Genomic DNA, 26991 nt, shown 5'->3' on the forward strand with positions numbered 1-26991 from the left:
ATTGTTCAAATATTCAGCAAATCAACCGTCTAAGTCAAACCGCTATTTCCATTACTTTTGGTGGACAATTCCCCAAACCCTCAACATTCTAATTCTCTTCTCCCTGCATTTTAGAAATGAGTTTATTAAAATAACTATATGGCCAGTGTCCTCCCAAAAGTGAGCAATTAAGATTCTTTTGGCTATTAACAGCTGAAATAAAGGCTCACTCTGCTGCTTTGTGCCAAGAACCTCCAAAATTCTAACACCAGAAAGGTGAAATAATTCCTGTTTCTGCTGCTCCTAATATTTGACTCCAAACATCCAGGTTGAACGTAAACAAGTACACAAACGATATCTGATTTCTGTCAACATCAGTACAGCTGCTACTAAAACCTTTCCTTTTTAAGAGAGCTTTTCCCCTGAAGGGTGAGTTGCCCATTTTCTACTGTACATTACATAGAATTTAGGTTCCTTCTGATAATCTATTTATTGAGCATTCATCCGGATTTGCATGCACAAATCTTATACAGGCATTAGGTTATAGATGCTCTTTACTAAACTTTTGTTCTGACCTGTTACATGAAAAGGAGCCTTCATCCTATATTCCTCCAGATCTGCTTGCTTGGTGTTTTATACATCTTCCAGTTAGTCGTTTGTTCATTCCACACTTTCCAGTGCTCTGAGCCCATTAAAGGTAAAGGTAAAGGGACCCCTGACCATTAGGTCCAGTCGTGGCCGACTCTGGGGTTGCGGCGCTCATCTCGCTTTACTGGCCAAGGGAGCCGGCGTACAGCTTCCGGGTCATGTGGCCAGCATGACTAAGCACTTCTGGCGAACCAGAGCAACACACGGAAACGCCGTTTACCTTCCCGCCAGAGCGGTATCTATTTATCTACTTGCACTTTGACACGCTTTCGAACTGCTAGGTTGGCAGGAGCTGGGCCTGAGCAACGGGAGCTCATCCTGTCGCGGGGATTCAAACCGCCGACCTTCTGATCGACAAGCCCTAGGTTTAACCCACAGAGCCACCCGCGTCCCATTAATCCACTTTAATTGTGCAAACCTAAATTTCCCAGAATGCACTTTGATCTCTTCCACAGAATGCTGACAGAAAGGCACCCTTGGTATACTGTAATTTGATGTTGTTTGGAACATTATTACTTTTTAGATAGTTGTGTATACATTCTTTCTACTATGAACATAAAGAAAAAATTATGAGAGAGAGAGAGATATCTGTCCTATACCACCTTTGAAACATTTTTTGGAAATAAATAAAGCAAGCAAGCAAGCAAGCAAGCACTGAGAGACATTTCTAGGCACAAAGCCTTATCCAGAATTTGACCTTTCTGGCCTAATCTAGCAATTCATTTTTCTTCCACCTTATTTTCCGGCATTTGTACCTAGGTCTTCACTGCAAGGCCACAAGGCAGATTGCAACATATCGCACAATAATAAAACGTGTTTCAATCCGCACTTCATCCATTTCAAAATACTTCACATTTCCAAGAGTAAAACAGCCATTAGAACACTTGCTTTGCAGAAGAAGAGGATGTGAGTGTACCTCACGGTCTCAGAGTTGCAAAATAACTTTGAAACGGATGAAATGCCGATTTTAACAAGTTGCTGCTGCTCTGTTCCTGTGAAGAAAGCCTCGCTTACCCAGCGTTCAGCTGAGGAGACACACACGCCCCAAAACTGATGGTTAAACGGATGTCAAGGCTGGTGACAGCTGACACCCCTTTCTTAAACTTCCTTCCACGGAAGTTAAAAAAAAAGAAGAAGAAAGAATTAAACCACAACTGGATGCTGAAAAAAGAAACTGCACAACTAGACGCAGCCATGGCAGAGGGCAAGACTGGAGGCGCTGGGTTGTTTGCGAAGCGGGTCCAAAAGCAATTCAGCCGAGCCCAAGAGAAGGTACCGTGACAGAGAGGTTTCTTTTACTTTAGTAATACTATGGGAGGGGCGCATAGATGACCTGCTCTTTCACTTCTCCAAAAATGTATCTCAGAAAGCAGAGATTAGACAAAATTGGGAGGAGGGGAAGGGGGGTTCCCTGCCTCTTGCCCGGATTGTTCCAGTACAGTTTTGAATGTCATACATCAGGGTGGGGTACCTGTGTGGCCATTCAGATGTTGCCAGACTCCAACTCCCATCATTCCAGATCACTGGCCAAGCTGGCTGCGAGTTGTGTTTCAGATATTGTTGGGCTCCCTACAATGTTCTCCACCCCTGCCTTATATGTTTGTCTGTGTTGCAATAAGGTACGCAAAACTGTTTTAATGTAAACTAGGTGTCCCTTCACACACACACATACTTTATTTTTATTTTTTTTTAATGATATTTATTCCAAGTTTAAAATTGCAAAAAGGAAAAAAAACAGTACAAAATACAAAGAAAAATTTAACCATAACAGAGCAAAAAGTAACAAGAAAAAAGAGAACAATAAAATAGAATAAAAAAAGCAAAACAAAAGATATAAAAATGCATTGAATTAAAATAGAACAAAAACAGATTAAACCTTTACATAACTTTTTCCCTTTACTTATTTCCTTGACCTCCTCTCACCTCCCAATTTTGTATTCTAGTTCAGATCGTTTTTTCAGCAAATCCTTCCAACCTTATTTTCATTCACGTGTTTTAATTTAAAATATTATAATTAAACATCCTCTGTTTCATCAATTTCATCAGCTCATTTTTGCTTAATCCTTTATATCATATCTACCAAAACTGCCTAATTTTCTTTTTCCAACATCTTTCTAACAGTCTTTAATATTACAATATATTTGAAGATATATTTTAAATTTTTTCCAATCTTCTTCCACCGACCCTTCTCCCTGGTCTCGGATTCTGCCAGTCATCTCAGCCAATTCCATATAGTCCATCACTTTCGTCTGCCATTCTTCTCGGGTGGGTAATTCTTGTGTCTTCCCACACACACACACATACTTTAACCCCGAGGTCGGCAAGGTTTACCTCGCCTGAGCCAGTTCACTCCAGTGGAGATCCCTCCGTGGGCCGCAATTTCCGGCGCCTGCACAGACACGATTTCCAGCGCCGTGGAAGCGAGTCCCCATGCTGCGCTGCGCCAGTTTAGCGCAGCACGCAGGGACTCGCTGAGCAGGCGGCTCGGTTCAGGGGTGGTTCGGGGGCTGGTTAAACAACCCCATGGGCCAATGTTGTCTTAGGTTGCCAACCGCTGCTTTAACCAGTCTTTTGTCCCCTCTGTCGAAAGGATATAAACAGTGCTTTTTTATTAAAAAATAGTGTTTTGGGATACTCTCATTTCCCTACTCATATTGAAATACTGCCCTTCAATTTAGATTCACAAAGTGTTTAGGGGTATGCGTACCCCCTGCGTCCCCCCAGAAAAAAAGCACTGGATATAAATATCTGATAAAGATGGGTTTTTCCTCCAGTCATTCATTGTACGAATAACTGTATGAAATGGTGAGTCCAATGTAATGGTTTGTCATTTTGCTTGAACCACCATGCCTATGTTATATAGTCACCGTTACAAACATTAGACTCTTTTGTATAGTTATAGTTGAGCAGTTGTTGCCTCAATTCTGTGAGAAGGGACAGAATTCTGTCGTGTGTTGGCTCGCCATACGTCAGGATAATTCCTAATATTTTCGGGTGTAAAAATGGTGTCATGGGGGAATTTTGTTGAATGTCCCAGATGCGTGGCAATGCGATGGAAAAAGCAGGGGAAACAGCTGCATTTTGCATTTCCTAAATAAATAAAAAGTTCAACTATTTGGGGGGATTTTACTTTTTGAAATATGGCAACCCTAGTCATGTGCCCAGGGTATGAGGCAGGTCAAGTGTTTGCTCACTGGCACAAACACTGGACAGGGAGAAATCTTAGGGGAGGGGTGTTGAGTCACTTACAGAAAGTCATATTTTCAAAGAAAGAACCTTTGTTTTGTGCTAAGCATGGCTCTCTAACTTTTCAAAGGCCTCAAAACATGTAACACATAATGTTGGGGCTCCCCTCCTATACACCCCTGGTTCAATTTTATCTGACACCTGGCAGCCATGCCAAATTTCATCAAGCACAGTAAAGTGTTCTACTCAGAAGGACATTTCTTACGTAGGACATTTTCTACATAGCTCTCTCCTTTGTCTGCTTCCTCACCTAACTTGCCTTCTGCCGGTGGTGTCTAGGAGACGGTGGCTGAGTAGTCAGAACAGCCATTATTCGGTTTAAATGACCCAGTCATGTCATTACTAAGGTTTAACCTGAAAGCAAGAGACATGAGATTACACGAAAGATTAAATTTAGATCCTGAATCTCAAATACCAAACTGAACCTAAAAACTCATCCCCCAAGTGTGGATCCTTATTAGGAATGGGGTAGAAAAATCGGTTTGGTTTGGATTTTAGTGTGAGTGTACCTAATTCTCACTTTCCAGAACAATTTGCAGACAGAAACACAGCTGCTCTTCAAAGTTCGCAGTTCTCCAGCTTTTGTGATGCTGTTCTCCAACCAAATAATGCATATTACCAAAATGTGTGCATATAGAATGCATTATATTAGGGGACGTTGCTTTCAAAAATGTGTCTATCATGCTAAAATGCACATAATGGGGGCGGGTTTCACTAACTGCACAAACTAATGCAGAAATGCAGAGAATTCAATTTGAGACTGGAACAAGAAAAACGGAGAGGAACCAAAATACACAGATTTTCCCACCCCGGGTCATAATGTAGGCAAAGCGGCACCATCTCTGCACAGGAGAGAGGCGGCAGTAGGCTCAGGTTTGCAGAAGTACAAATGTTCTGGAAAAACCCTCAAGGGGAAGGGCGAACCCTCAAAACAGCCCAATGAAAACTGAGTATGTTCAGTAAGCACAGAATGCTGGCTGACTGTTGAGAAGGAGCAATCAAAACTGGGTGGGCTTGGAAGGGAGTTACCTGGGAGCCCAAGCTCAGGACAGGAGTACTCTCTGCACTGCAGCATTTTGTTGCAGGTCTCCCTTGCAGGATGCACTACGGGTGAACTGGTGTAATATGGAACAGGGTTCACAATTAATTCTCAAGCTATGCTCCAGACTTGGAAATTTAAGTGACAGGCATGCACATCATAGCTGGCTTAACTGCACCTTGCCCTCCCCCTGGGAGGCTTCACACTGACTGACTGCCTTTTAAATATTATTTTTAGAAGTGCAGCGTTGAACATTCGTGTTTTTCTCCATGTATTAGTCATGTGCCAGACCAGTGGAGTTCCCTAGAGCCCTGTCCTCTCGTCTGTTTACCTACTGCCACTTAATGGATCCAAGAGGAAATGCTGTGCTAGGGTTCAACCAGAAATAGAACCGAGGTGATGGCCTCCCAAAATCTGCCTTTCGAGTTGTAGAGTGTTTAGCTGGGTTTGCCCTTAAATCTAGCCTTGCCTCCCCATCATCCCTGTCATTGCACTATTTTAAAAAGGGGGGTTCCTTTCAAAAATGAACAAGATGATTTGGCCATTTGGCATTTGATCTTAATGCGCTGCCATCCTGAGAGAAGACAAGTTATGGCTAAATTATGGGGGAACTGGCCTTTCCCTCTTCCTGGGTCACCCTGGGAAGCTCCACGAGGGGAGCTAAGAACAAAATTACAGTCAGAAGAGATCTAAGAGGTCATTCAGCCCCCTGCTCAGTGCAGGATATGCAATGCAATATGCAACTACTGTGCCACATCCCTAACAGATGGCCACCCAACCTTAGCATAATCATCTCCAGCAAAGAGTGAAGGGCCCGCCACCTCCAGTGGCAATCTGTTCCACTGTCAAATGGTTCATATCATTAGGAGGTTTCTCCTGAAGTTTCTCTCCCTCGTACCTATGGGACCGCCTCTCCTGGTATGCCCCACGGAGAGCCTCAAGGTCCATAAACAGCAACACCCTAGAGGTCCCAGGCCCTAAGGAAATTAGATTAGCTTCAACCAGAGCCAGGGCCTTTTCAACACTGGCTCCGGCCTGGTGGAAAGCTCTGCCTCATGAGACCAGGGCCCTGCAGGATCTGATTTCTTTCCGCAGGGCCTGTAAGACAGAGTTGTTCCGCCTGGCCTTTTGCTTGGAGCCAATTTGATTCCCTCCCCCTCTTCCTTTTTTCTTTCTCCTCCTGTGATGAGGCTGCATTCTAATATTTTAATGTTTCTATATCTTAATGTTGTATTTTAATCTTGTTTTTAAGTTGTATTCATTCAACTTGTTTTTATTATTGCTTGTTAGCCGCCCGCCTTGGCTGGGGAAGGCAGGGTATAAATAAAAATTATTATTATTATTATTATTATTATTATGTTAGAGCCTCACCAAAGCTACTGTAGAATCCTTTGCAGGAAGCCACAAAGAGTCAAGTGCCCAAACGGCGTAGCCTGCAAGTGCAACAAAGTTTGCTACTTGGACTGGGAAACAAATAACCGTGGATCTCATAACCGTTGGCAGACATTTTATTGGCTGCCTGTGGGATTTGTTGCTTTCTCAGGCGGTGTGATTCTAGCATTGTTCTACACCTACAGAGTTGTGGGAAACAGCAGATAAGCTACTTGTTTTGTTCTCGGCCACAAAACCAGGTGACAGTTCTGTTAGTGTGCTAAAAAGTATTCTGTGCCCTACCGAGCATTTGCAGATTAGGCTTGTCAGGTTGCAACCCAGAGACCCACGCTGTCATTGCAATTTCCGCTAAAGCATATGCACCAGCTTCTCTGAATTCTATCCCTGGTACTTCTGAGCATGCCTTACTTCTGCTGCTATGAGACATACCTGGAACTCCACTTGGGAAGGCTGGTGGGAAAGAGGCAGGATGGAGGAGCCAACTTGGACCGCAGACTGTGGGTGCCCTGCATGCGCACTCCGTGCCACACCATCATGACGTCACTTCACGTCATGATGCCATGACGACGCAGCAAGGGGTGTGTATGTTCCCATGCTGCTGTGCCACCAAGGGCCTCTGTTGGGGCCTGCTGTGGCCACAGACACAACAGGAAACCTCATGCCTTGTGAGCATGCAGAAACACATGTCCGGCCACCGCTGGAAACAGAATTCTATACCTGTTGTGTTGTTGTTTAGTCGTTTAGTCGCACCAGCCTAACCCCCTGGACCAGAGCACGCCAGGCCCTCCTGTCTTTCACTGGCTCCCGCAGTTTGGTTAGACTCATGTTTGTAGCTTCGAGAACACTGTCCAACCATCTCGTCCTCTGTCATCCCCTTCTCCTTGTGCTCTCAATCTTTCCTGACATACCTAATGGGACCTTTTTCAGCTCCAGAAAGTCAGTTCCTGTGTTCTTTTGTGGCTAACCTGCTATATCTATACACCTGCCAAGTCCAAAGAGGACCATAGTGAACTGACCTGTGATCATTATCTGAGACCCTTCCTCACGTACCCTCTCCACCAGAGAACTGGAAGGTGGCAACAAGAGAATGGGCCATTTCAGTGGTGTCTCCCCATTAGTGGAATGTTCTCCCCAGGGAGGCTTGCCTGGTGCCATTGTTACATATCTTCAGGAGCCAGGCAAAAACATTCCTTTTTAACCAGGCATTTGGCTTTTAATTATGGCCTTTTAGAGTGGGTGGGGAGTTTTAATGTGCCCCCCCCCCCATTTTTAGTAAGTCATTTTGAGTTGCCATGCCAAAAAGAAGGCTAATAATAATAATAATAATAAATACATTTTGTGTGGGTGGGGCTAAACTGGTTTGTTTCCTTCAACCCTCCCAGTAACCAGTCTGTTGGTCCTGATAAATGCTGAAGGAAATCCTCCTAGGAAGATGTGTGCATGTGTGTGTTTTTGTTTGGTTTCTGTGTAATCATAAGTGAAAATACCAGATGGAAGCAGGGAGGAGAAGGAAACCACAAAAAAGGGGATGTTTCTGAAGGCAACAAGTGTCACATTCTAGCCCTGGGTGCCTGGAGAGGCTGTTGTTGACATGGTGGGAGAAAGCACGTTCCTTCTTTGATATAGTAACTTTAACTGATGACAGAGTCAGGCCCACCCCACCCCCAGCAACATTCACTCCTGCAAAAAGGAAGTGCTAGCTAAGCCAACAAGATCATTGTGGGGTTGTTACAGCTTGCACAATTATTTTAAGTTGGGAGATTCGTAGGAACATCATCTCAGTACAGTCAGGGGAGCAGAACTGGGTGTGCAAAAATTAGCTTCCTTTCCTCACACGCATACACTTCACAAGTCCCCAGTTAGCTGCAGGAATGGGGACATTCTGCTTGTTGCCTGGTCTCCGAACACAGCTTGTCTCTGGAAATGCACAGCTATACAATCTTTTGTATTACACCAACTGCAGACCCAAGAGCAGAAGACGAGCCTGATGGAGCAAGCCAGTCCGGCATCCTGTTCTCACTGTGACTGACCAGATGCCTTTGAGAAACCCACAAGCACAACCCGAGCACAATAGCACTGCCCATACGTCTGTCTTCAGAAGCACACTGCGTCTGACTGTAACCGTAGCGTAACTCTGGCTAGTAACCACTGACAGCCTTATGAAAATCCACGCACTCTCCCAGGCGATCTCTCTCAGAGGTTTCCTGTAGGCATAGGAGACACAATTGAACCCTGCAGGACCCCATAGACCAGGGGTCAGCAAACTTTTTCAGCAGGGGGCCAGTCCACTGTCCCTCAAACCTTGTGGGGGGGGCCAGACTATATTTTGAAAAAAAATATGAATGAATTCCTATGCCCCACAAATAACCCAGAGGTGCAGTTAAAATAAAAGGACACATTCTACTCATGTAAAAACATGCTGATTCCTGGACCATCTGCGGGCCGGATTTAGAAGGCGATTGGGCCGGATCCGGCCCCTGGGCCTTAGTTTGCCTACCCATGCCATAGACCACGGGTCAGCAAACTAAGGCCCGCGGGCCGGATCCGGCCCTATTGCCTTCTCAATCCGGTTCGCGGACGGTCTGGGAATCGCTGAATGGATCTCCACCATGTGGATCACCAGCGTGCACATTCTCTCCCTCACATGGCAGCGCCGGCGCCTCCTCCCTCCCTCCTCCTGGCTTCTCCCTGCCCTGCCTAGAGGAGGAAGGGGGCTGGGCTTTGTTTGCTGCCAGCCCCTCTCTGGAGCCCTTTCGCACGCTGCTCATCGTCCCTCGTTCAGTTTTTTCTTCAAAATATAGTCCAGCCCCCCCCCCACAAGATCTGAGGGACAGTGGACTGGCCCCCTGCTGAAAAAGTTTGAGGACCCCTGCCATAGACCAAAGGGATGAGCACAAGCGCCATCTTCTGAGGCCTCACTGCAACTTGAAAACTTGAGCCATTGCAAAACAACCCCCATCATAGCAAGGACGCCCAGGAGGATACTACACTAGTGGCCAAAATTGTGGAAACCTTTTGGGAAAAGTGTATTTCTGAGGTTTGATGGCTCATAACACCTGATTGGCTCTCTAAACACTCATGCTCATTGGTTATATTCAAATGAAGGCAAGCATATCAACCTAAGCAAGTTGCGCTTCCTTTTTCTGGTTATTTGGCTATAACTTTTGACAGAATACAGATAATTGAACAAATTTGGTTGCATTACATTCTCCATTAACTTATCTTTCATAGATTAGGTATATTTTCTGGTATTACTCCAAATAAAGGTGGTGTTAAAGGTAAAGGTAAAGGTACCCCTGCCCGTACGGGCCAGTCGTGTCCAACTCTAGGGTTGTGCGCCCATATCACTTAAGAGGCCGGGGGCCAGCGCTGTCCGGAGACACTTCCGGGTCACGTGGCCAGCGTGACAAAGCTGCATCTGGCGAGCCAGCGCAGCTCACAGAAACGCCGTTTACCTTCCCGCCAGTAAGCGGTCCCTATTTATCTACTTGCACTTAAGGGTGCTTTCGAACTGCTAGGTTGGCAGGCGCTGGGACCGAAAGATGGGAGCGCACCCCGCCGCGGGGATTCAAACCGCCGACCTTTCGATCGGCAAGTTCTAAGCACTGAGGCTTTTACCCACAGCGCCACCCGCGTCCCAAGGTGGTGTTATGAGCCATCAAACCTCAGAAATACACTTTTTCCAAAAGGTTTCCACAATTTTGGCCACTAATGTATGGTCGAAGGTATTAAAAGTTGCTGAGAAGGTGAAGGTCTGCTTCCAGGCAACAGCTCCGCCAAAGAACATTTGTCCTGCAGTGGAAGAAGAAGAAGAAGAAGAAGAAGAAGAGGAGGAGGAGGAGGAGGAGGAGGAGGAGGAGGAGGAGGAGGAGTTTGGATTTGATATCCCGCTTTATCACTACCCTAAGGAGTCTCAAAGCGGCTAACATTCTCCTTTCCCTTCCTCCCCCACAACAAACACTCTGTGAGGTGAGTGGGGCTGAGAGACTTCAGAGAAGTGTGACTGGCCCAAGGTCACCCAGCAGCTGCATGTGGAGGAGCGGGGAAGCGAACCCAGTTCACCAGATTACGAGACTACCGCTCTTAACCACTACACCACACTGGCTCTTGGTGCTTGATAAGGTCCCTCAAGAAAGTGGTATGCAGGAAAACGGGTTGCCAGTGGGCACATTTGCAAAATAGTCATGGCCAGCACACACATGACCTGCGGCCTATTCTATTGGTTACAGTGGTGTTTTTTCAGATTTAATTCCAGCAGTGGGAGGGACTGACCCTCCAGTTGCTGGGGACAGCCTCTGGGGATACAGGTGAGCTCACAGGTACCATGTTGGCACCCCCTGAAGCAGGAAGAACATGCATAAAGCAGCCTCAGGTGACCCTTCTAATTCAACCAACAAGCAGCAGCTCTGCAAGGTTTCAGGAAGGGCGGTCTTCCTCTACCTGAAACTGCCAGTGTTTGAATCTGGGACCGTCTGTGTAGAAAGCATGTGCCCCCCCTAGAAAGGTTTTGCACAGGTGTCTTTGTTTTGCATGATGTCACCAACGCGGATGGTCCCAGCAGTTGACGGCCTACCATTTGGAACAAGCAAATATTAGCACAGCTCGCTCACCCTCGCTGAAAATAAAGTGGTACCTTGGTTTACATACGCTTCAGGTTACAGACTCCGCAAACCCAGAAATAGTACCTCAAGTTAAGAACTTTGCTTCAGGATGAGAACAGAAATCGTGCAGCGGCGGCGCAGCAGCAGCAGGAGGCCCCATTAGCTAAAGTGGTGCTTCAGGTTAAGAACAGTTTCAGGTTAAGAACAGACCTCTGGAACGAATTAAGTACTTAACCCGAGGTACCACTGTAGTTTCTTTTCATTTTACCCAGACAGAAGCCTTACTGAGCAACATACCTTGATATAACCCACAGGCTATTTATTTTATTAAGCATATTTTTTAAATCTTGCCGTTTATTTTGCTTCATGAGATCATAACCATTTGGACAGATGACTGACTGAAGATCACCACTGTGGGAAACAGAACGTCCATGGAGCATTTATTTAAAAATCAGTCTTGCACCTTAACTGCTCAAGTAAAGTTACATGCTTTGTGCTGTAATGCTGTACAATCTTTCTTTATTTCCCTGTCGCTGTAGGTTTTGCAGAAACTGGGGAAAACAGTGGAAACGAAAGATGAACAGTTTGAACAGGGCGCGTACAATTTCCAACAGCAACAGGTTGTATTGCACATGAGGGTGTGAGCTGTTCCCTGCTTTCTGGAAACTTTGAGGGTAGTGGGGGATATAATATTTTTAGGATTGTTCCATATTCTCCTAGCATCTCTAGTGTACCTGAATTTGGAGTTGATCCGACCCAGGTTTTATAGGCCCTCTGGTTAGGCAAACCATGAAAGATTCTGGCAAGCCTCAGTCTACAGACTTGTTTGGCCCTAAATTTGCTGTAATAAAGCATACTCTGCTTAGGCCACTTCTCCGCATTCCCGTGGGTTCCTGGGTGGAAACAGAGAATAAGGAAAAAGAATGGATTACAGTGGTGCCTTGGTTCTGAAACGGCTTGGTTCTCAAACAACTTGGAACCCAAACACTGCAAACCCGGAAGTATGTGTTCCGGTTTGCGAATTTTTTCAGAAGCCAAACATGCTCCATTTTGAGTGTTACACTTCCGATTTGATTGTTATGCTGAGGTCTGTCTGTTTTCGCTATTTATTTTGCATTTTTGTTTTTGTGGCTCTTTCTTGTTTTGTTTTTGTGACTGTGTGGAACCCAGTTCAGCTACTGACTGATTGATTGTGTGACTGCAGTAAATTGTTTATTGCTTTCATTTTATGCATCAGTGGTCTTGTTAGATAGTTAAATTCATGTTAAATGGCTGTTTTAGGGGGTGTTTTTAAAAGTCTGGAAAAGATTAATTCATTTTGCATTACTTTCTATGGGAAAGTGTGCCTTGGTTTCAGAATGCTGGTTTTGGAACGGACTTCCAGAACGGATTAAGTTTGAGAACCAAGGTACCACTGTACTGAAATATATAGGGCACAGTCTCCTGAAGATTGGTGTCTATAGATGGAAGATAAAGCTAGCTATGAAGTTTTGGGTTTCTTAAAAGATACTGAAGAAGGGGAATTAAGCATTATATTGAAAAAGAACCATTGTGAGGAGACACACACATACACAGACCCACAGACAATCTTGCCCCAACAGTAGGTGTGATGTTTATGAAGACCCTGAAGGCAATGGAGCACTTTGGTAATTTTGGACAGTGGACTTACTAGTGTTACAGGATTCCACTGTGCAGATGGCAATATGTGTTACTACTGGTGCAATTGGGTGGTTTTCAGACTCTGGGCGTAACACTGTTATGGCGGTGGTGGTCGACTGTCTTTCGATGGTGTTCCTTCGCTTACTTAAAAATGTGATAAAGTAACCCTGCTGCCTTTGGAGACCCTTCTGTCCATTTTGCTGAATGGGGGCTCTGGACTCAGGCCCTGAAGTCCTGCCTTTATGGTACCACTCCCATAAATCTACAGGCTTCTGCCTTTAGTTACCGTATTTTTTGCTCTATAAGACTCACTTTTTCCCTCCTAAAAAGTAAGGGGAAATGTGTGTGCGTCTTATGGAGCGAATGCAGGCTGCGCAGCTATCACAGAAGCCAGAACAGCAAGAGAGATTCCTGCTTTCACTGTGCAGCGATCCCTCTTGCTGTTCTGGCTTCTGAGATTCAGAATATTTTTTTTCTTGTTTTCCTCCTCCAAAAACTAGGTGCGTCTTGTGGTCTGGTGCGTCTTATAGAGCCAAAAATATGGTATTTTTGTTCTCTCCCTCCTTGTGTTTTGTTGTTGTTTAACCGTTTAGTCGTGTCCGACTCTTCAATGAACTAATAGGAGCATCATGCAGAAATGTACAGATGACACATCTGACGCAATGACTTCTTCCCTTTTCACTTTATTTTTGTGCCCCCAGGCTGAAGGTCACAAACTCTACAAGGACCTTAAGGTTTTCCTCAGTGCTGTGCAAGGTACAGAAAGCCAAGTCTTAATACCTGTAACGTTTTCAGCCCTCGGAAGCCACCCCTTAAGGCAGTTCCTTCACGGTGCAACTGCTTCACAGAATGTTGCCTCTCTGATGAAAGGTCATCAGCTTTGCCATCTTGAGAGAGCGCGATTGTCTGACAAGATACTTTTTTTCAAGCAGATGCTCTGCTTACGGTTGGCTCCTCTCCAAACCCATCCATTTTTCCAAAACTGGAAAATTATCCCACCCTTCCATCAAGTGGCTCCTGGCAACATCTCTTGCCCCTTTATCCTTGCACAACAGCCCTGAGAAGTAGATTAGACTGGGAGGTTATGACTGCTAATGCCTAAAACCCTGAAGAGATTACGGTATGTTAGTCAGTGTCTACAGCAGTGGTTTCTAGTGTGCTGTGACACCCTGGGGTGCCTTGAATGATGGCCAACACTGGCCTCTGTCCCTTTTCCCTTCCCTCCCTTCTCTGATGCCCTCTTGTGTCTCTGCCTCCCAAAGGCTTTCACAGCTATTTGCAGCAGCCCTGGCTACAAGCTCCCTAGGCGAATGGTGCTTCTGGGGCTGGCTAGAGGGTGCTGGTTTCCAGGAGCGGAGGTGGTCTCGGAATAAGCAAACAAGAAGAAGAAGAGTTTGGATTTGATATCCCGCCTTTCACTCCCTTTAAGGAGTCTCAAAGCGGCTAACATTCTCCTTTCCCTTCCTCCCCCACAACAAACACTCTGTGAGGTGAGTGGGGCTGAGAGACTTCAAAGAAGTGTGACTGGCCCAAGGTCACCCAGCAGCTGCATGTGGAGGAGCGGAGACTCAAACCCGGTTCCCCAGATTACGAGACTACCGCTCTTAACCACTACACCACACTGGCTCTCAAGTGAGTGAGGGAGCCCAGCCAGCCAGCCCACCAGCCCTTGCTGTTGGGAATGGACAGACAAGTCCCAGGTGCCTGTGGGGCAGTGTGAGGAGGCACCTCTCTTTGGGGTGGGGTGGGGCAGCTCCGAGACCAGGGGCGGCAGCAGCGGCTGCCCAGAGGACTCCCAAGAAGAGGGGAGAGGAGGCTGAGGGAACACTCCACAAGGGAGTGTGTTCAAAAAAGGGTGAGAGGCTGCCAGCTCTGCAGGCAAGGGGGAACCTAACTGGGCTCCTGAACCCCCCAGGGGTGCCACAGAAAGAATGTAGGAGGGAGCCATAGACTCAAAAAGGTTGAAACCTCTACAGTATTAAACTAGATACATCAATGCTCTGACTCATGATAAGACAACTTCCTATGACCATTCTACTACAGATCTGGTCATCTCCTTTTTAAAAAAGTTTTTTTATTAACAATTTCAACATAACAAAATGGGGGTTTTGGGGGGTGCGCCGAGCCCTGGCAATTACCCCCAAGACTCTATTGCCTGGACGACACGGAGCTCACCATCATTAACCTCCGCAGTGAACCGGAAGTACCTGGTCATCTCCTGATAGAGTTCCTCTCCCACAATTTATGCTCATCTTTGCCAGATTATTTTTTTTTAAGCTGTGAGGTTTTAACCTATGAGGTTGAGAAACACCACCATGCCTTTGTGAAGCCCTTGTCATTCCCTCTCTTTATCACAGCTAGCGGATATTATTTTCACTGTACAAAGCTGCCCCAAAGGAGAGAGGGGGTAGGTGGGTCCAGTAACCTGATTTTAAAACAACCACATGGGGACCTGGAAGAACTGAGCACACAAACAATGTGTGCCGTTGAAGAGCTGTCATGCTTGAAGACTGAATATTTTAAGTAATTCCCGTCAGCAGTGGGGATGTTGACTTGGCCAGGGACTGATAATGACGACTGAGAGGTAGTCATCAATCTTGCTGTTTGCCCTTTGCAGTGATGCACGAAAGCTCTAAGAAAGTGTCTGAAACTCTGCAGGAAATTTACAGCGAGGAGTGGGATGGGTATGAAAAACTGCAAGCCATCGTGCAGGTGAGTGCGGCACATTTCTTAGTCCCAGTTATCGAGGACATATTTTACTTCATAATAAAAATGAGCATTCCTACAACGTTACATAAGTGTTGGAATTAATCTTACAACCTTCCTGTAAGACAGAACAGTATTATCATAGAATTGCAGAGTTGGAAGGGACAAGGGTCATCTAGTCCAACCCCCTGCAATGAAGAATCTTTTGCCCCACGTGGAACTCAAACCCATGACCCTGAGATTAAGAGGCTCATGCTCTACCTTCCATGTCCAGATGATTGCTGAGACAACAGCAACTCCTCCAAGGCCACCTAGTGAGCTCATAGCTCATATCATAGTTTGAGCCAGGGCTTTCTCCAGCTCACAGCCTTTGCTCCTACAAGACACCAGACTCGAGCCTGATTTTCTTAAGCTGTCCACTCTTATTACAAATGGCAAAGATTGCAGGTATATCTTCAGATCTAAACTAGTCTATCAATCATTCTCTCTTCCCTGGGAACCATAGTTCCGTAAAGCAGAGTTAGAGAGGAATATCTGACTATAGTTCCTGAGATTCTTTGTGGGAGACTAGCTAAGAGTGGTTTAGCCCAATATAAGGGCCAAAACAGATGTGATAATCCCACAATTGTTGCTTTGCCTAGGCAGGAAGTAGAGGTGAGAATCAGTGCTGTTTCCTTTTCACTAGGGCTAGACCATGGGTAGGCAAACTAAGACCCGGGGGCCAGATCCGGCCCATTCGCCTTCTAAATCTGGCCCACAGACGGTCTGGGAATCAGTCTGTTTTTAGATGAGTAGAATGTAAAACTTATTTAAAATGTATCTCTGGGTTATTTGTGGGGCATAGGAATTCGTTCATTCCCCCCATATATATATATATATATATATATATATATATATATAGTCTGGCCCCCCACAAGTTCTGAGGGACAGTGGACCCCTGCTGAAAAAGTTTGCTGACCCCTGGGCTGGACAGATCTCAACTTTTTTTTTGTGGATCCAGGAGAAACTTTAGAAATATCTGCTGGACTAGTCTTGGGTCTGTACATGACACAATTGCTTAGGATAGCAGCAGTTGGCAAGCGAGATCTTAAAAAGAGGTTATTTGCTCTTGTGTGAGAGAGGCAGAGCCTGTTGTCACAGGATATAACAGCAGAGAGTATGCTCTTTTAAAAAAGAGAGTGTTTTTATCTCATTTTTTTATCTCATTTTATCTCATATCTGCAGATATATGCAGACTTAATCACTAATTGACTAACATACAGTTAATCGACCTCTTCAAACTTCTGGCAGTCCTACTTTAAAGGAACAATTTTGACACAGATCTCCTACATGATGCCTGGCACCTCTGACTGTTATCATGCCTTCTTCTGAATTTATCTGTTTCACACATGCAACTCACCCTTTGATTTCACAGTCACTGAGTAACGAAGCATATATATGTAGAGACAAAGCTTTGGTTTCCCTCTCCTGAAATAAGTAAAAGAAAGGCAACAGCGGACCAGCAAACAGATTCACCTAATCCATATAGTCACCTTTTATTTAGAATTTCCCATAATTCCTGCTCACACCAGTAAGGCAAGTTTAGGTCAAACCTACTTATCCAATAACAGACAGCATAAGCTGCATCTGAAGAAACAAGAAGAGCAATACAGAGAAATCCACCAGCAGTTGTTTATCTCCAGCCTCTAAAGAAGGGATGGCACACCTTGAGAATAAGCCCTTAAAACTTGAGAAAGAAGTTGCTTCAGAGAGGCAGGGGTTGCACAGAACATTCCACCCAGCACCATTTTTTTAATGTCTGTTTGTCCTTTTACCTGCAGAGCAATGACCTTCTGTGGGAAGATTATGAGAAGAAACTGGCCGATCAGGCAGTCAGGACTATGGAGAATTACTTGACGCAGTTCAGTGAAATTAAGGTGTGTATTTCAGGGCTGACTTTGCAGTATCCAGCGCCCAGAACTGAAAGTTCAACTTTCCATTTTTACATGTTTCTAGTCCGCAAGGAAAGGGATGCAGGTGGCGCTGTGGGTTAAACCACAGAGCCTAGGGCTTGCCAATCAGAAGGTCAGCGGTTCGAATCCCCGCAACGGGGTGAGCTCCCGTTGCTCGATCCCTGCTCCTGCCAACCTAGCAGTTCGAAAGCACATCAAAGTGCAAGTAGATAAATAGGTACCGCTCCAGCAGGAAGGTAAACGGTGTTTCCGTGCGCTGCTCTGGTTCGCCAGAAGCGGCTTAGTCATGCTGGCCACATGAGCCAGAAGCTGTACGCTGGCTCCCTCAGCCAATAAAGTGAGATGAGCGCCACAACCCCAGAGTCAGCCACAACTGGACCTAATGGTCAGGGGTCCCTTTACCTTTACTAGTCCTCAAGGAAACATAATGCTACTGGGAGGAAATTTTCTTCCTCCTGATCATCATATAAAATATGTTCACAAGTCAATCTCTTTACGTGTGTGTGTGTGTGTGCGTGTGTGTGTGTGTGTGTGTGTGTGTGTGTGTGTTGGCCTTTCCCAGGCATCCCCAACCTGCGGCCCTCCAGATTTTTTGACCTACAACTCCCATGATCCCTAGCTAACAGGACCAGTGATCAGGGATGATGGGAATTGTAGTCCAAAACATCTGGAGGGCCAAAGGTTGGGGGTGCCTGGCCTTTCCTATCATTCTTTTAAGCCAGGCTCCCTCAAACTTGGCCTGCCAGATGTTTTGGGACTACAATTCCCATCATCCCTGACCACTGGTCCTGTTAGCTAGGGATCATGGGAGTTGTAGGCCAAAACATCTGGAGGGCCACAGGTTGGGGATGCCTGCACTAAGCCATAGTATTTGTGGAAGATGTCACAGTATATGATGAGTATTTGGGGTGTGAGGTCAGAAGGAGGTCTTCCAGGGAGATTTGAATCTTGATCTCTGCAATCCAAAACTCTAACTGCCCTTATTATCAGTAAAAAAATAAATTATAAAAATGCCTAAAATAGGCTAGGAACTCTACACAACTGAACATACATTGGTCCCTGCCTGCAGATTTACAGTGTTAAATACTTTGCAAAAAAACACAGGCTATAAATTATAATTACTAGTATTCCTGAGAGTAAAAACACAGTGTGAAGATTAATAAGCTCAAAACTGTGGCCCACTCTGTAGGCAGGAAATTTTGCAGCCTTCTCTTGGAAGTGTATTCTATAACACCAAGGCCAGAACCAAAAAGGCCCTGCTTCATTCTTTACCTCACAAGTAGAAGGAATCTTCAGCAAGGACTGTTCAGCTGATCTTCAGCTGGAAGCTATGCAAGGAAGCTATCTTAAGCTGTGCAAACGGGTTCTCACCTCACTCCCCTACTGAATTCTGAATAGTGTCCTTGATGGTTTATCGGCCTCCAGATCAGAGAGGCAGATTTGGTTGAAATGTTCTTGTTATGGCAATAGAAAAAGAAAGTGAGCATTGACTCTAAAAATTTATTTTTCATTTCAAAGGAGCGAATTGCTAAGCGGGGAAGAAAACTAGTGGATTATGACAGCAGCAGACATCACTTGGAAGCCCTGCAGAATGCCAAGAAGAAAGATGAAGCTAAAATTGCAAAGGTATAAGGCTGTCTTGAGAGCCCATCCAAACACTGACCAAGAAGGAGTTTCTTACAACCAGGAATGTCATTCCTATTGTGTCTCTGATTTTTGAATTCTTCCATTTTGGCAAATCATGCTTTGCTCAACAATATAGGCTGTGGGATCCTTTTCATATCCCATTCAGTCCGCTTACCGCACTCCTGTCTTTCTACCCCTCTCACAATGAACAGACCACACCATTTAGTAAGTTTAAATGCTTTGCTTACCAACTCCAAAGATCATATCCATGCATTGTTCCATGCAGCAGCAAGAAGAACATAGTTAGAAAATTCTTGGGTTACAAAATACAGAAAAATACTTCTGAGTATGCAGTCTGGGCTTGAAGTGATCAAGCCCAGATGTGCTGCCGGCTTCACATGCTGGAAGAAAACTTAACTTTCCTACCAGGTGAGGGGTGTTACCTAGCTGAGTCTAGGAATACAATTCTGTGTTCTTAACCCCTTCATGTATTAACTTCATGCTTGCTAGTTATTGCTGTAGTTGTTTAGTCATTTAGTCATGTCCAAATCTTCGTGACCTCAAGAACACTGTCCAACCATCTCGTCCTCTGTCGTCCCCTTCTCCTTGTGCCCTCAATCGTTCCCAACATCAGGGTCTTTTCCAGGGAGTCTTCTCTTCTCATGAGGTGGCCAAAGTATTGGAGCCTCTGATTTCCTTCAGAATGGATAGGTTTGATCTTCTTGCAGTCCATGGGACTCTCAAGAGTCTCCTCCAGCACCATAAATCAAAAGCATCAATTCTTCAGCGATCAGCCTTCTTTATGGTCCAGCTCTCACTTCCATACATCACTACTGGGAAAACCATAGCTTTAACTATACGGACCTTGGTCGGCAAGGTGATGTCTCTGCTTTTTAAGATGCTGTCTAGGTTTGTCATCGCTTTTCTCCCAAGAAGCAGGCGTCTTTTAATTTCGTGGCTGCAGTCACCACCTGCAGTGATCATGGAGCCCAAGAAAGTAAAATCTCTCACTGCCTCCATTTCCCCCCTTCTATTTGCCAGGAGGTGATGGGACCAGTGGCCATGATCTTAGTTTTTTTGATGTTGAGCTTCAGACCATATTTTGCACTCTCCTTTTTCACCCTCATTAAAAGGTTCTTTAATTCCTCCTCACTTTCTGCCATCAAGGTTGTGTCATCTGCATATCTGAGGTTGTTGATATTTCTTCCGGCTATCTTAATTCCAGCTAGGGATTCATCCAGCCCAGCCTTTTGCATGATGAATTCTGCATATAAGTTAAATAAATAGGGAGACAATATACAGCCTTGTTGTACTCCTTTCCCAATTTTGAACCAATCAGTTGTTCTATATCCAGTTCTAACTGTAGCTTCTTGTCCCACATAAAGATTTCTCAGGAGACAGATGAGGCGATCAGGCACTCCCATTTCTTTAAGAACTTGCCATAGTTTGCTGTGGTCGACACAGTCAAAGGCTTTTGCATAGTCAATGAAGCAGAAGTAGATGTCTTTCTGGAACTCTCTAGCTTTCTCCATAATCCAGCGCATGTTTGCAATTTGGTCTCTGGTTCCTCTGCCCCTTCGAAATCCAGCTTGCACTTCTAGGAGTTCTTGGTCCCCATACTGCTTAAGCCTGCCTTGTAGGATTTTAAGCATAACCTTGCTAGCATGTGAAATGAGTGCAATTGTGTGGTAGTTGGAGCATTCTTTGGCACTGCCCTTCTTTGGGATTGGGATGTAGACTGATCTTCTCCAATCCTCTGGCCACTGCTGAGTTTTCCAAACTTGCTGGCATATTGAGTGTAGCACCTTAACAGTATTATCTTTTATAATTTTAAATAGTTCAGCTGGAATATCATCACTTCCACTGGCCTTGTTATTAGCAGTGCTTTCTAAGGCCCATTTGACTTCACTCTCCAGGATGTCTGGCTCAAGGTCAGCAACCACACTACCTGGGGTATACGAGACATCCATATCTTTCTGGTATAGTTCCTCTGTGTATTCTTGCCACCTCTTCTTGATGTCTTCTGCTTTTGTTAGGTCCTTACCACTTTTGTCCTTTATTATGGTAATCTCTGTACGAAATGTTCCTTTCATAACTCCAATTTTCTTGAACAGATCTCTGGTTTTTCCCATTCTATTGTTTTCCTCTATTTCTTTGCTTTGCTCGTTTAAGAAGACCCTCTTCTCTCTCCTTGCTATTTTTCGGAAATCTGCATTCAATTTCCTGTATCTTTCGCTATCTCCCTCACATTTTGCTTGCCTTCTCTCCCCCGCTATTTGTAAGGCCTCGTTGGACAGCCACTTTGCTTTCTTGTATTTCCTTTTCATTGGGGTGGTTTTTGTTGCTGCCTCCTGTATAATGTTACAAGCCTCCATCCATAGTTCTTCAGGCACTCTGTCCACCAAATCTAATCCTTAAACCTGTTCCTCACTTCCACTGTGTATTCATAAGGGATTTGATTTAGATTGTATCTTACTGGCCCAGTGGTTTTTCCTACTTTCTTCAATTTCCCACACGTTGCTCAGTAGTTAGAAGAGGAGTACATCACTTACCAGAAGTACATAATATATAGAGATCAAAGATCCTAAACCCTGTTCCTCTGCTTCCTACATACCTATCACACTTTATTTCTTCCTCCCAGCCACTGTGATGTCTATGAAAAGTAGCCACATGTAAGCTATGATCTGCCTATGAGAAAACTAGAATGCTGTTCTTGGGGACAAGCAGAAAAGAAGTGGAGGGGACTGTGGAATTTTCTCCATCCATTGTCCATCTATGATTGTCTTATCTCTTCTTTAGAGGCTGTTTTCCCATGTGTGATGGGTGGTGCTGATGCTGGGACAATTAGTTGCTCAATGGCAGATGAGCACAGATGAATGACAGGTGGGGAAAGAGGCTCCACAATCCCTCCCTTTTCTCTCTCCTTGTCTTCAGAGTCCTTGGCAGTCTGGTTTACATGTGGCTAACATTTCACATGGGGGGTGTAAGCAGGATGTGAGTCTGCAGTCCACTGGCATGTCTACACTGTTAATGCTCTCAATTTCCTGTACCTCTAATAAACTTTTGGGTCCTGCAGGCTGAAGAAGAGTTCTACAAAGCCCAAGCTGTGTTTGAAGAGCTCAACAAGGAACTAAGAGAAGAGCTGCCAGACCTTTACAACAGGTTAGGCATGGGAACAAAGATCAGGGTGCAAATGGCAGAGAATCCCAAAGCAGAATGTTGAATCTAAGAAGTGTGGTTGTGCTGGTGACCAGGAAATAGATGTAGAGTTGATACTTCTTTCATTGTTGAACTCTGGGACTAAGCTTGCTGACGATGAACCCAGGCTGGAAGGTAAAAATGGGGTGAAAGGATATATTAACACCGGGCATAAAATGCAATTTACAAATTGTTTCAACACAAGTCCAAGGTAAGTTAAGCTAAAGGTAAAGGGACCCCTGACCATTAGGTCCAGCCGTGACCGACTCTGGGGTTGCAGCGCTCATCTTGCTTTACTGGCCGAGGGAGCCGGCGTACAGCTTCCGGCTCATGTGGCCAGCATGACTAAGCCGCTTCTGGCGAATCAGAGCAGTGCACGGAAACACCGTTTACCTTCCCGTCAGAGCGGTACCTATTTATCTACTTGCACTTTGACGTGCTTTTGAACTGCTAGGTTGGCAGGAGCGGGAACCGAGCAATGGGAGCTTACCCCGTCGCGGGGATTCGAACTGCTGACCTTCTGATCGGCAAATCCTAGGCTCTGTGGTTTAACCCACAGCGTCCCCCGTGTCCCCCAAGGTAAGTTAGAATCATAGAACTGTAGAGTTGGAAGGGACCTTGAGGGTCATGTACTCAAACCCCCTGTAATGCAGGGATCTCAGCTGAAACATCCATGGGAGATGGCCCTCCAACTTCTGCTCAAAACCTCCAGCAAAGAAGAGCCCACAACCTCCCCAAGGAGTACGTCCCACTGTCTTAACAGCTCTTACACTCAGAAAGGCCTTCCTGGTGTTTAGCCGGAATCTCTTTTCTTCTAACTTGACTATGTTAAGTGGGTCTAGGTGGGTCTTGACTATTAACGGGCAAATATCAAAAAATTGCTTCCCCACAGTTCAGCAGATACCAAGGTATTGGGAGTTACTGTGTTCACGTGGGTGTTTGCACAATAAAGCTCTCTTCAGGTGCTGTAGGGGTTAAAAAAAACATGGGGACGGGGCAGTGGAGACTAACAATTAATTGATTAATTAATTAATTAATACCTTGCCCATTTGGCTGGGCCTCCCCAGCCACTCTGGGTGGCTCCCAACAGAATATTAAAAACATGATAAAACATCAAACATTAAAAACTTCCGTAAACAGGGCTGCCTTCAGATGTCTTCTAAAAGTCTGATAGTTGTTTATTTCCTTGACATCTGAGGGGAGGGTGTTCCACAGGGTGGGTACCACTGCCAAGAAGGCCTTCGGTAAGGGAACTACCAGAAGGCCCTCAGAGCTGGACCTCAGTGTCTGGGCAGAATGATGAGGGTGGAGATGCTCCTTCAGGTACACTGGGCCGAGGACATTTAGGGCTTTGAAGGTCAACACCAACACTTTCTCTTCCTTCGTTGCTGTTTCAATTGCATTACAAGTAGCGGAAGTCAAAGGTCTAATGCAAGAGAGCCTTCTGTGCTTCTGGAGGTTCCAGCCCCTGTGCATTCTAAAACCCTGGGAAATTAGGGTTCCAAACAATGCAGGGAGTCTCCAACCACAAGGACAGGAGACTCCTTGCTTCAGACTCTCCTCTTCCACAAGTTGAAGGGTGATAAAAGGGGAGTAGAGCCAGCACATTTCTTCCTACTGCCCCCAGCCATGTGCGTATTTGAAGCTAATAGGGCTATGTGTTGTGTGATTTCTGCAGTCAGGGATAGGAACTAGCTCTAGCAGTGGGTCTCTTTGGGAAAAATGCGGAGTATCACTTTCATCGAGCTGTTGATTTAGAAAACCTGCTGAGCTTGTTGGCACATCTCCTTTGACTGAGCTACTGTTTCTCAGACAACTTACTGCTTGGAGTTCTTAGTCCATGTATCCAAACCCTTAAAGTGCAGTCCGAATATCAAGAGGACAAAGACAAAGGATTAGCCACCTGAAATATCTTGTGGGCTAGCTATGAGACGAGCTGCTTCTCAATCAGAGTTCAGAAAAGTTTGGTGACCACAGGATGGCAGCAAAATCCACAGAATTGAATTTTAGCTTTTGTGAAAAAATGATTGTTTAGGATAGGACTAGATGTGTCACCATTAGACCACAGGTTTGTTGCCAAAAATGACAACCCTTTATCCAGCTTCCCCCTCTTGTCCCTGAAACATTGAGATCCTGAAAGGCATGGTATCATCTTACTGTGTGCTTTGGTGGCCCTTCCCAGTAGAAACCTACATGATGGCTTGTCTATCTAAAGTCTCACATTCTGAGAGGACAGTGTGGTGTAGTGTTTTAAGCATCAGACTTAAATCAGGGAGATAAAGGTTCAAATCTCCACTTAGCCACAAAGCTAGCTAGGTGACTAAGGACCCAGTCATGAACATTTTGCCTAGTCAATCCCCATGGGGTTGTTTTAAAGATAATGGAGGTGTGACTTTACAGTGAGGGCAGAGAAACACATGGTAATAGAATGGCCCATCAAGCCATTCATTGGCTAAACACTACAGGATGAAGAGAGGGAACAAACACAATGGCATTTCAGCATTTGGTGTCATCTCTAAGTCTGCTAAGGGACGCGGGTGGCGCTGTGGGTTAAACCACAGAGCCTAGGGCGTGCGAATCAGAAGGTCGGCGGTTCGAATCCCTGCGATGGGGTGAGCTCCCGTTGCTCGGTCCCTGCTCCTGCCAACCTAGCAGTTCGAAAGCATGTCAAAGTGCAAGTAGATAAATAGGTACCGCTCTGGCAGGAAGGTAAACGGCGTTTCCGTGCGCTGCTCTGGTTTGCCAGAAGCAGCTCAGTCATGCTGGCCACATGAGCCGGAAGCTATACACCAGCTCCCTCGGCCAAAAAAGCGAGATGAGCGCCACAACCCCAGAGTTGGTCACTACTGGACCTAATGGTCAGGGGTCCCTTTACCTAAGTCTGCTGTTAGGCTGTATCTACACCAGTTTTCTTGTCACATTTCATTATATTTCACTTTATTTCGTTTTCGTTTTTCGCAAAAAATAAATGCAACCAAAAAAATAACAAATGAATTACAATTACTGTATATTAAAGACTTGGGAGTGATTTTCAAGCAATTGCTCTGTATGCCTCTGTGTAGACAAACCAAAATTGTGCACAACAGTCTTAGAGAAAGAGGTGAGGTCCTCCTGTGGATCAGGAACTGGATATGAAACAGGAAGCACAGGAATAAATGAGCCATTCTGTCAATGGAGGGATGTAGAAAGTGGAGCCCCCCCCCCCCCCCGCAGCACCCGTAAGGGGACCTGTACTTTTTAACTTGTTCATTTTGCTGTCTAACTTTCTTTATAGATGTCCAATCGGCTTGCCTTTTTAATGGAAGCCCTGCTGGGAGTGAGGGGAAGAAGATGAACTAGAAATCGCTCAGAGTTCTACCCCAAAATGAATTTAATTCACATTTAGTTCACCCAACACTTATGGGAACTACTTTCAGGTGTACAGAGATTTTTGAACTAGTTCAGTGAACCACACGTGGCTGAACTACTTCATTCTGGTCTTCCAGGGTCCCAGAAAACTCAGCACTTGCCATATTACACCTCTTTATTGTGCAGCCCCAACCCAGTTAACATTTGGGCTTAGTTTTTTATATTTTTGCTTCTCCAGCCGAATTGCGTGCTATGTGACAATATTCCAGAATATTTCCAACTTGCGAGATGTCTTCTACAAGGAAATGAGCAAGGTAAATGAGCAACTGTGTCATACATGTGGGCCATTTGGACAAACGGACACGCTGCATCATTGGCTTCTACCTGCCCTGTTTTCGTACCAATCCTGGAAGTGGCCCCTAGTCTCAGCGTCGCCCTTGTAGGATGGCACCAAAACTGCCTTTCACCCCAGCAGTCCCAATGGGAACCAGCCAACAATGCACAGAAGTCAGGATTTGAAAGTGGTGCACATAATTTCTACTTCATTGTAGTAGCCAGCTGAGTTGCATTCTCTCTCGCTCTCTCTCCCACACAAACACACACACACAATTTGTGTGCATTCAGCTTTACAAACTTGGCAAAAGAAAATTTGGAACTGGACAGAAAAGACTTTGACAAACCCACCCGCCATTGCATCCAATGTGTTTTGACTATACACAATTTTGTCTTTAGGAGTGATCCCTGAAATGTGATCCCTGCTTAAGTTGAGGCTTACTGTATTATTATTATTATTATTATTATTATTATTATTATTACTACTACTACTACTGTTTATTAAATTTGTATACTACCCTTTATACATAGATCTCAGAGCAGTTCACAACATAAAATACAAAATAAAAAAGACAACATACATAATAATAAGAATAACCCCCCCACACACACACATTTTATTATTATTTACTCATCCGAAACGTATTTTGGTATTATCCAGGAATCAATTCAGTCCAAGTAAGTCTGCAGAACGTGACTGGAGTGCCAGGACTATTAGTATTAGAAAGGAAGAATGATGATTGGAACAGACATCATTCTTCCTTTCTAATATTGTTAAAGTGCCTCCAGGGCAGGGAACTGCTGTTTATTTTTAAATCTCAAAAATAAATGAAAGGGCAGCTGTCAGCTGATGTACTCCGAGGAAAGTTCCAAGAGGAAGGGGATATAAAGCAGGCAGTGACAACATTAAGTCCTACACAGCTTGGGGCCAGGATACCTAAGAGAATGACTCCTCCTGTATAGATTTGTCTGGTTGTTGAACTCTGGCAGGGAGGCTCTCTTGGGTCTGCCACCTCTATCAGAAGCTCCAGAGCCTTCTTGGTGGTGGCATCCCAGTGGTCCATTTCCCTCCCCTCTGAGATATGGCTGGGGACTACCTGTCTGTGTTTCCAGCTGAAAAAGTGTGTCTCCACCCAGGCCTTTGCTGGATATTCATGACATTTTATTTTATTTTTGTCTGGTTGCCATATATCTGCCATGTTTTATGAGTAGCTGTAATAGGAGATGGATTTCTGTTTTAATTACAGCCCGCTCTGGAACTGCA

At 45.1% G+C, this 26991-nt stretch overlaps 1 protein-coding gene across 1 annotated transcript in view; it reads left to right on the forward strand.

Moving 5' to 3' along the window:
- The first annotated feature begins 1674 nt into the window (after positions 1-1674).
- Positions 1675-26991, forward strand: part of BIN2 (bridging integrator 2) — a 39008-nt gene continuing 13691 nt past the window's right edge. The window contains exons 1-8 of the mRNA XM_080994579.1: positions 1675-1899; positions 11445-11525; positions 13266-13320; positions 15182-15276; positions 17091-17186; positions 18741-18848; positions 21925-22010; positions 25633-25708. Coding sequence (XP_080850705.1) covers positions 1681-1899; positions 11445-11525; positions 13266-13320; positions 15182-15276; positions 17091-17186; positions 18741-18848; positions 21925-22010; positions 25633-25708 — 816 coding nt within the window. The 5' untranslated portion in view covers positions 1675-1680. The remainder of the gene's footprint in view (positions 1900-11444; positions 11526-13265; positions 13321-15181; positions 15277-17090; positions 17187-18740; positions 18849-21924; positions 22011-25632; positions 25709-26991) is intronic.

This window comes from Podarcis pityusensis (assembly GCF_964106645.2).
Source record: "Podarcis pityusensis genome assembly, chromosome: 2".
Classification (NCBI taxonomy): Eukaryota; Metazoa; Chordata; class Lepidosauria; order Squamata; family Lacertidae; genus Podarcis; species Podarcis pityusensis.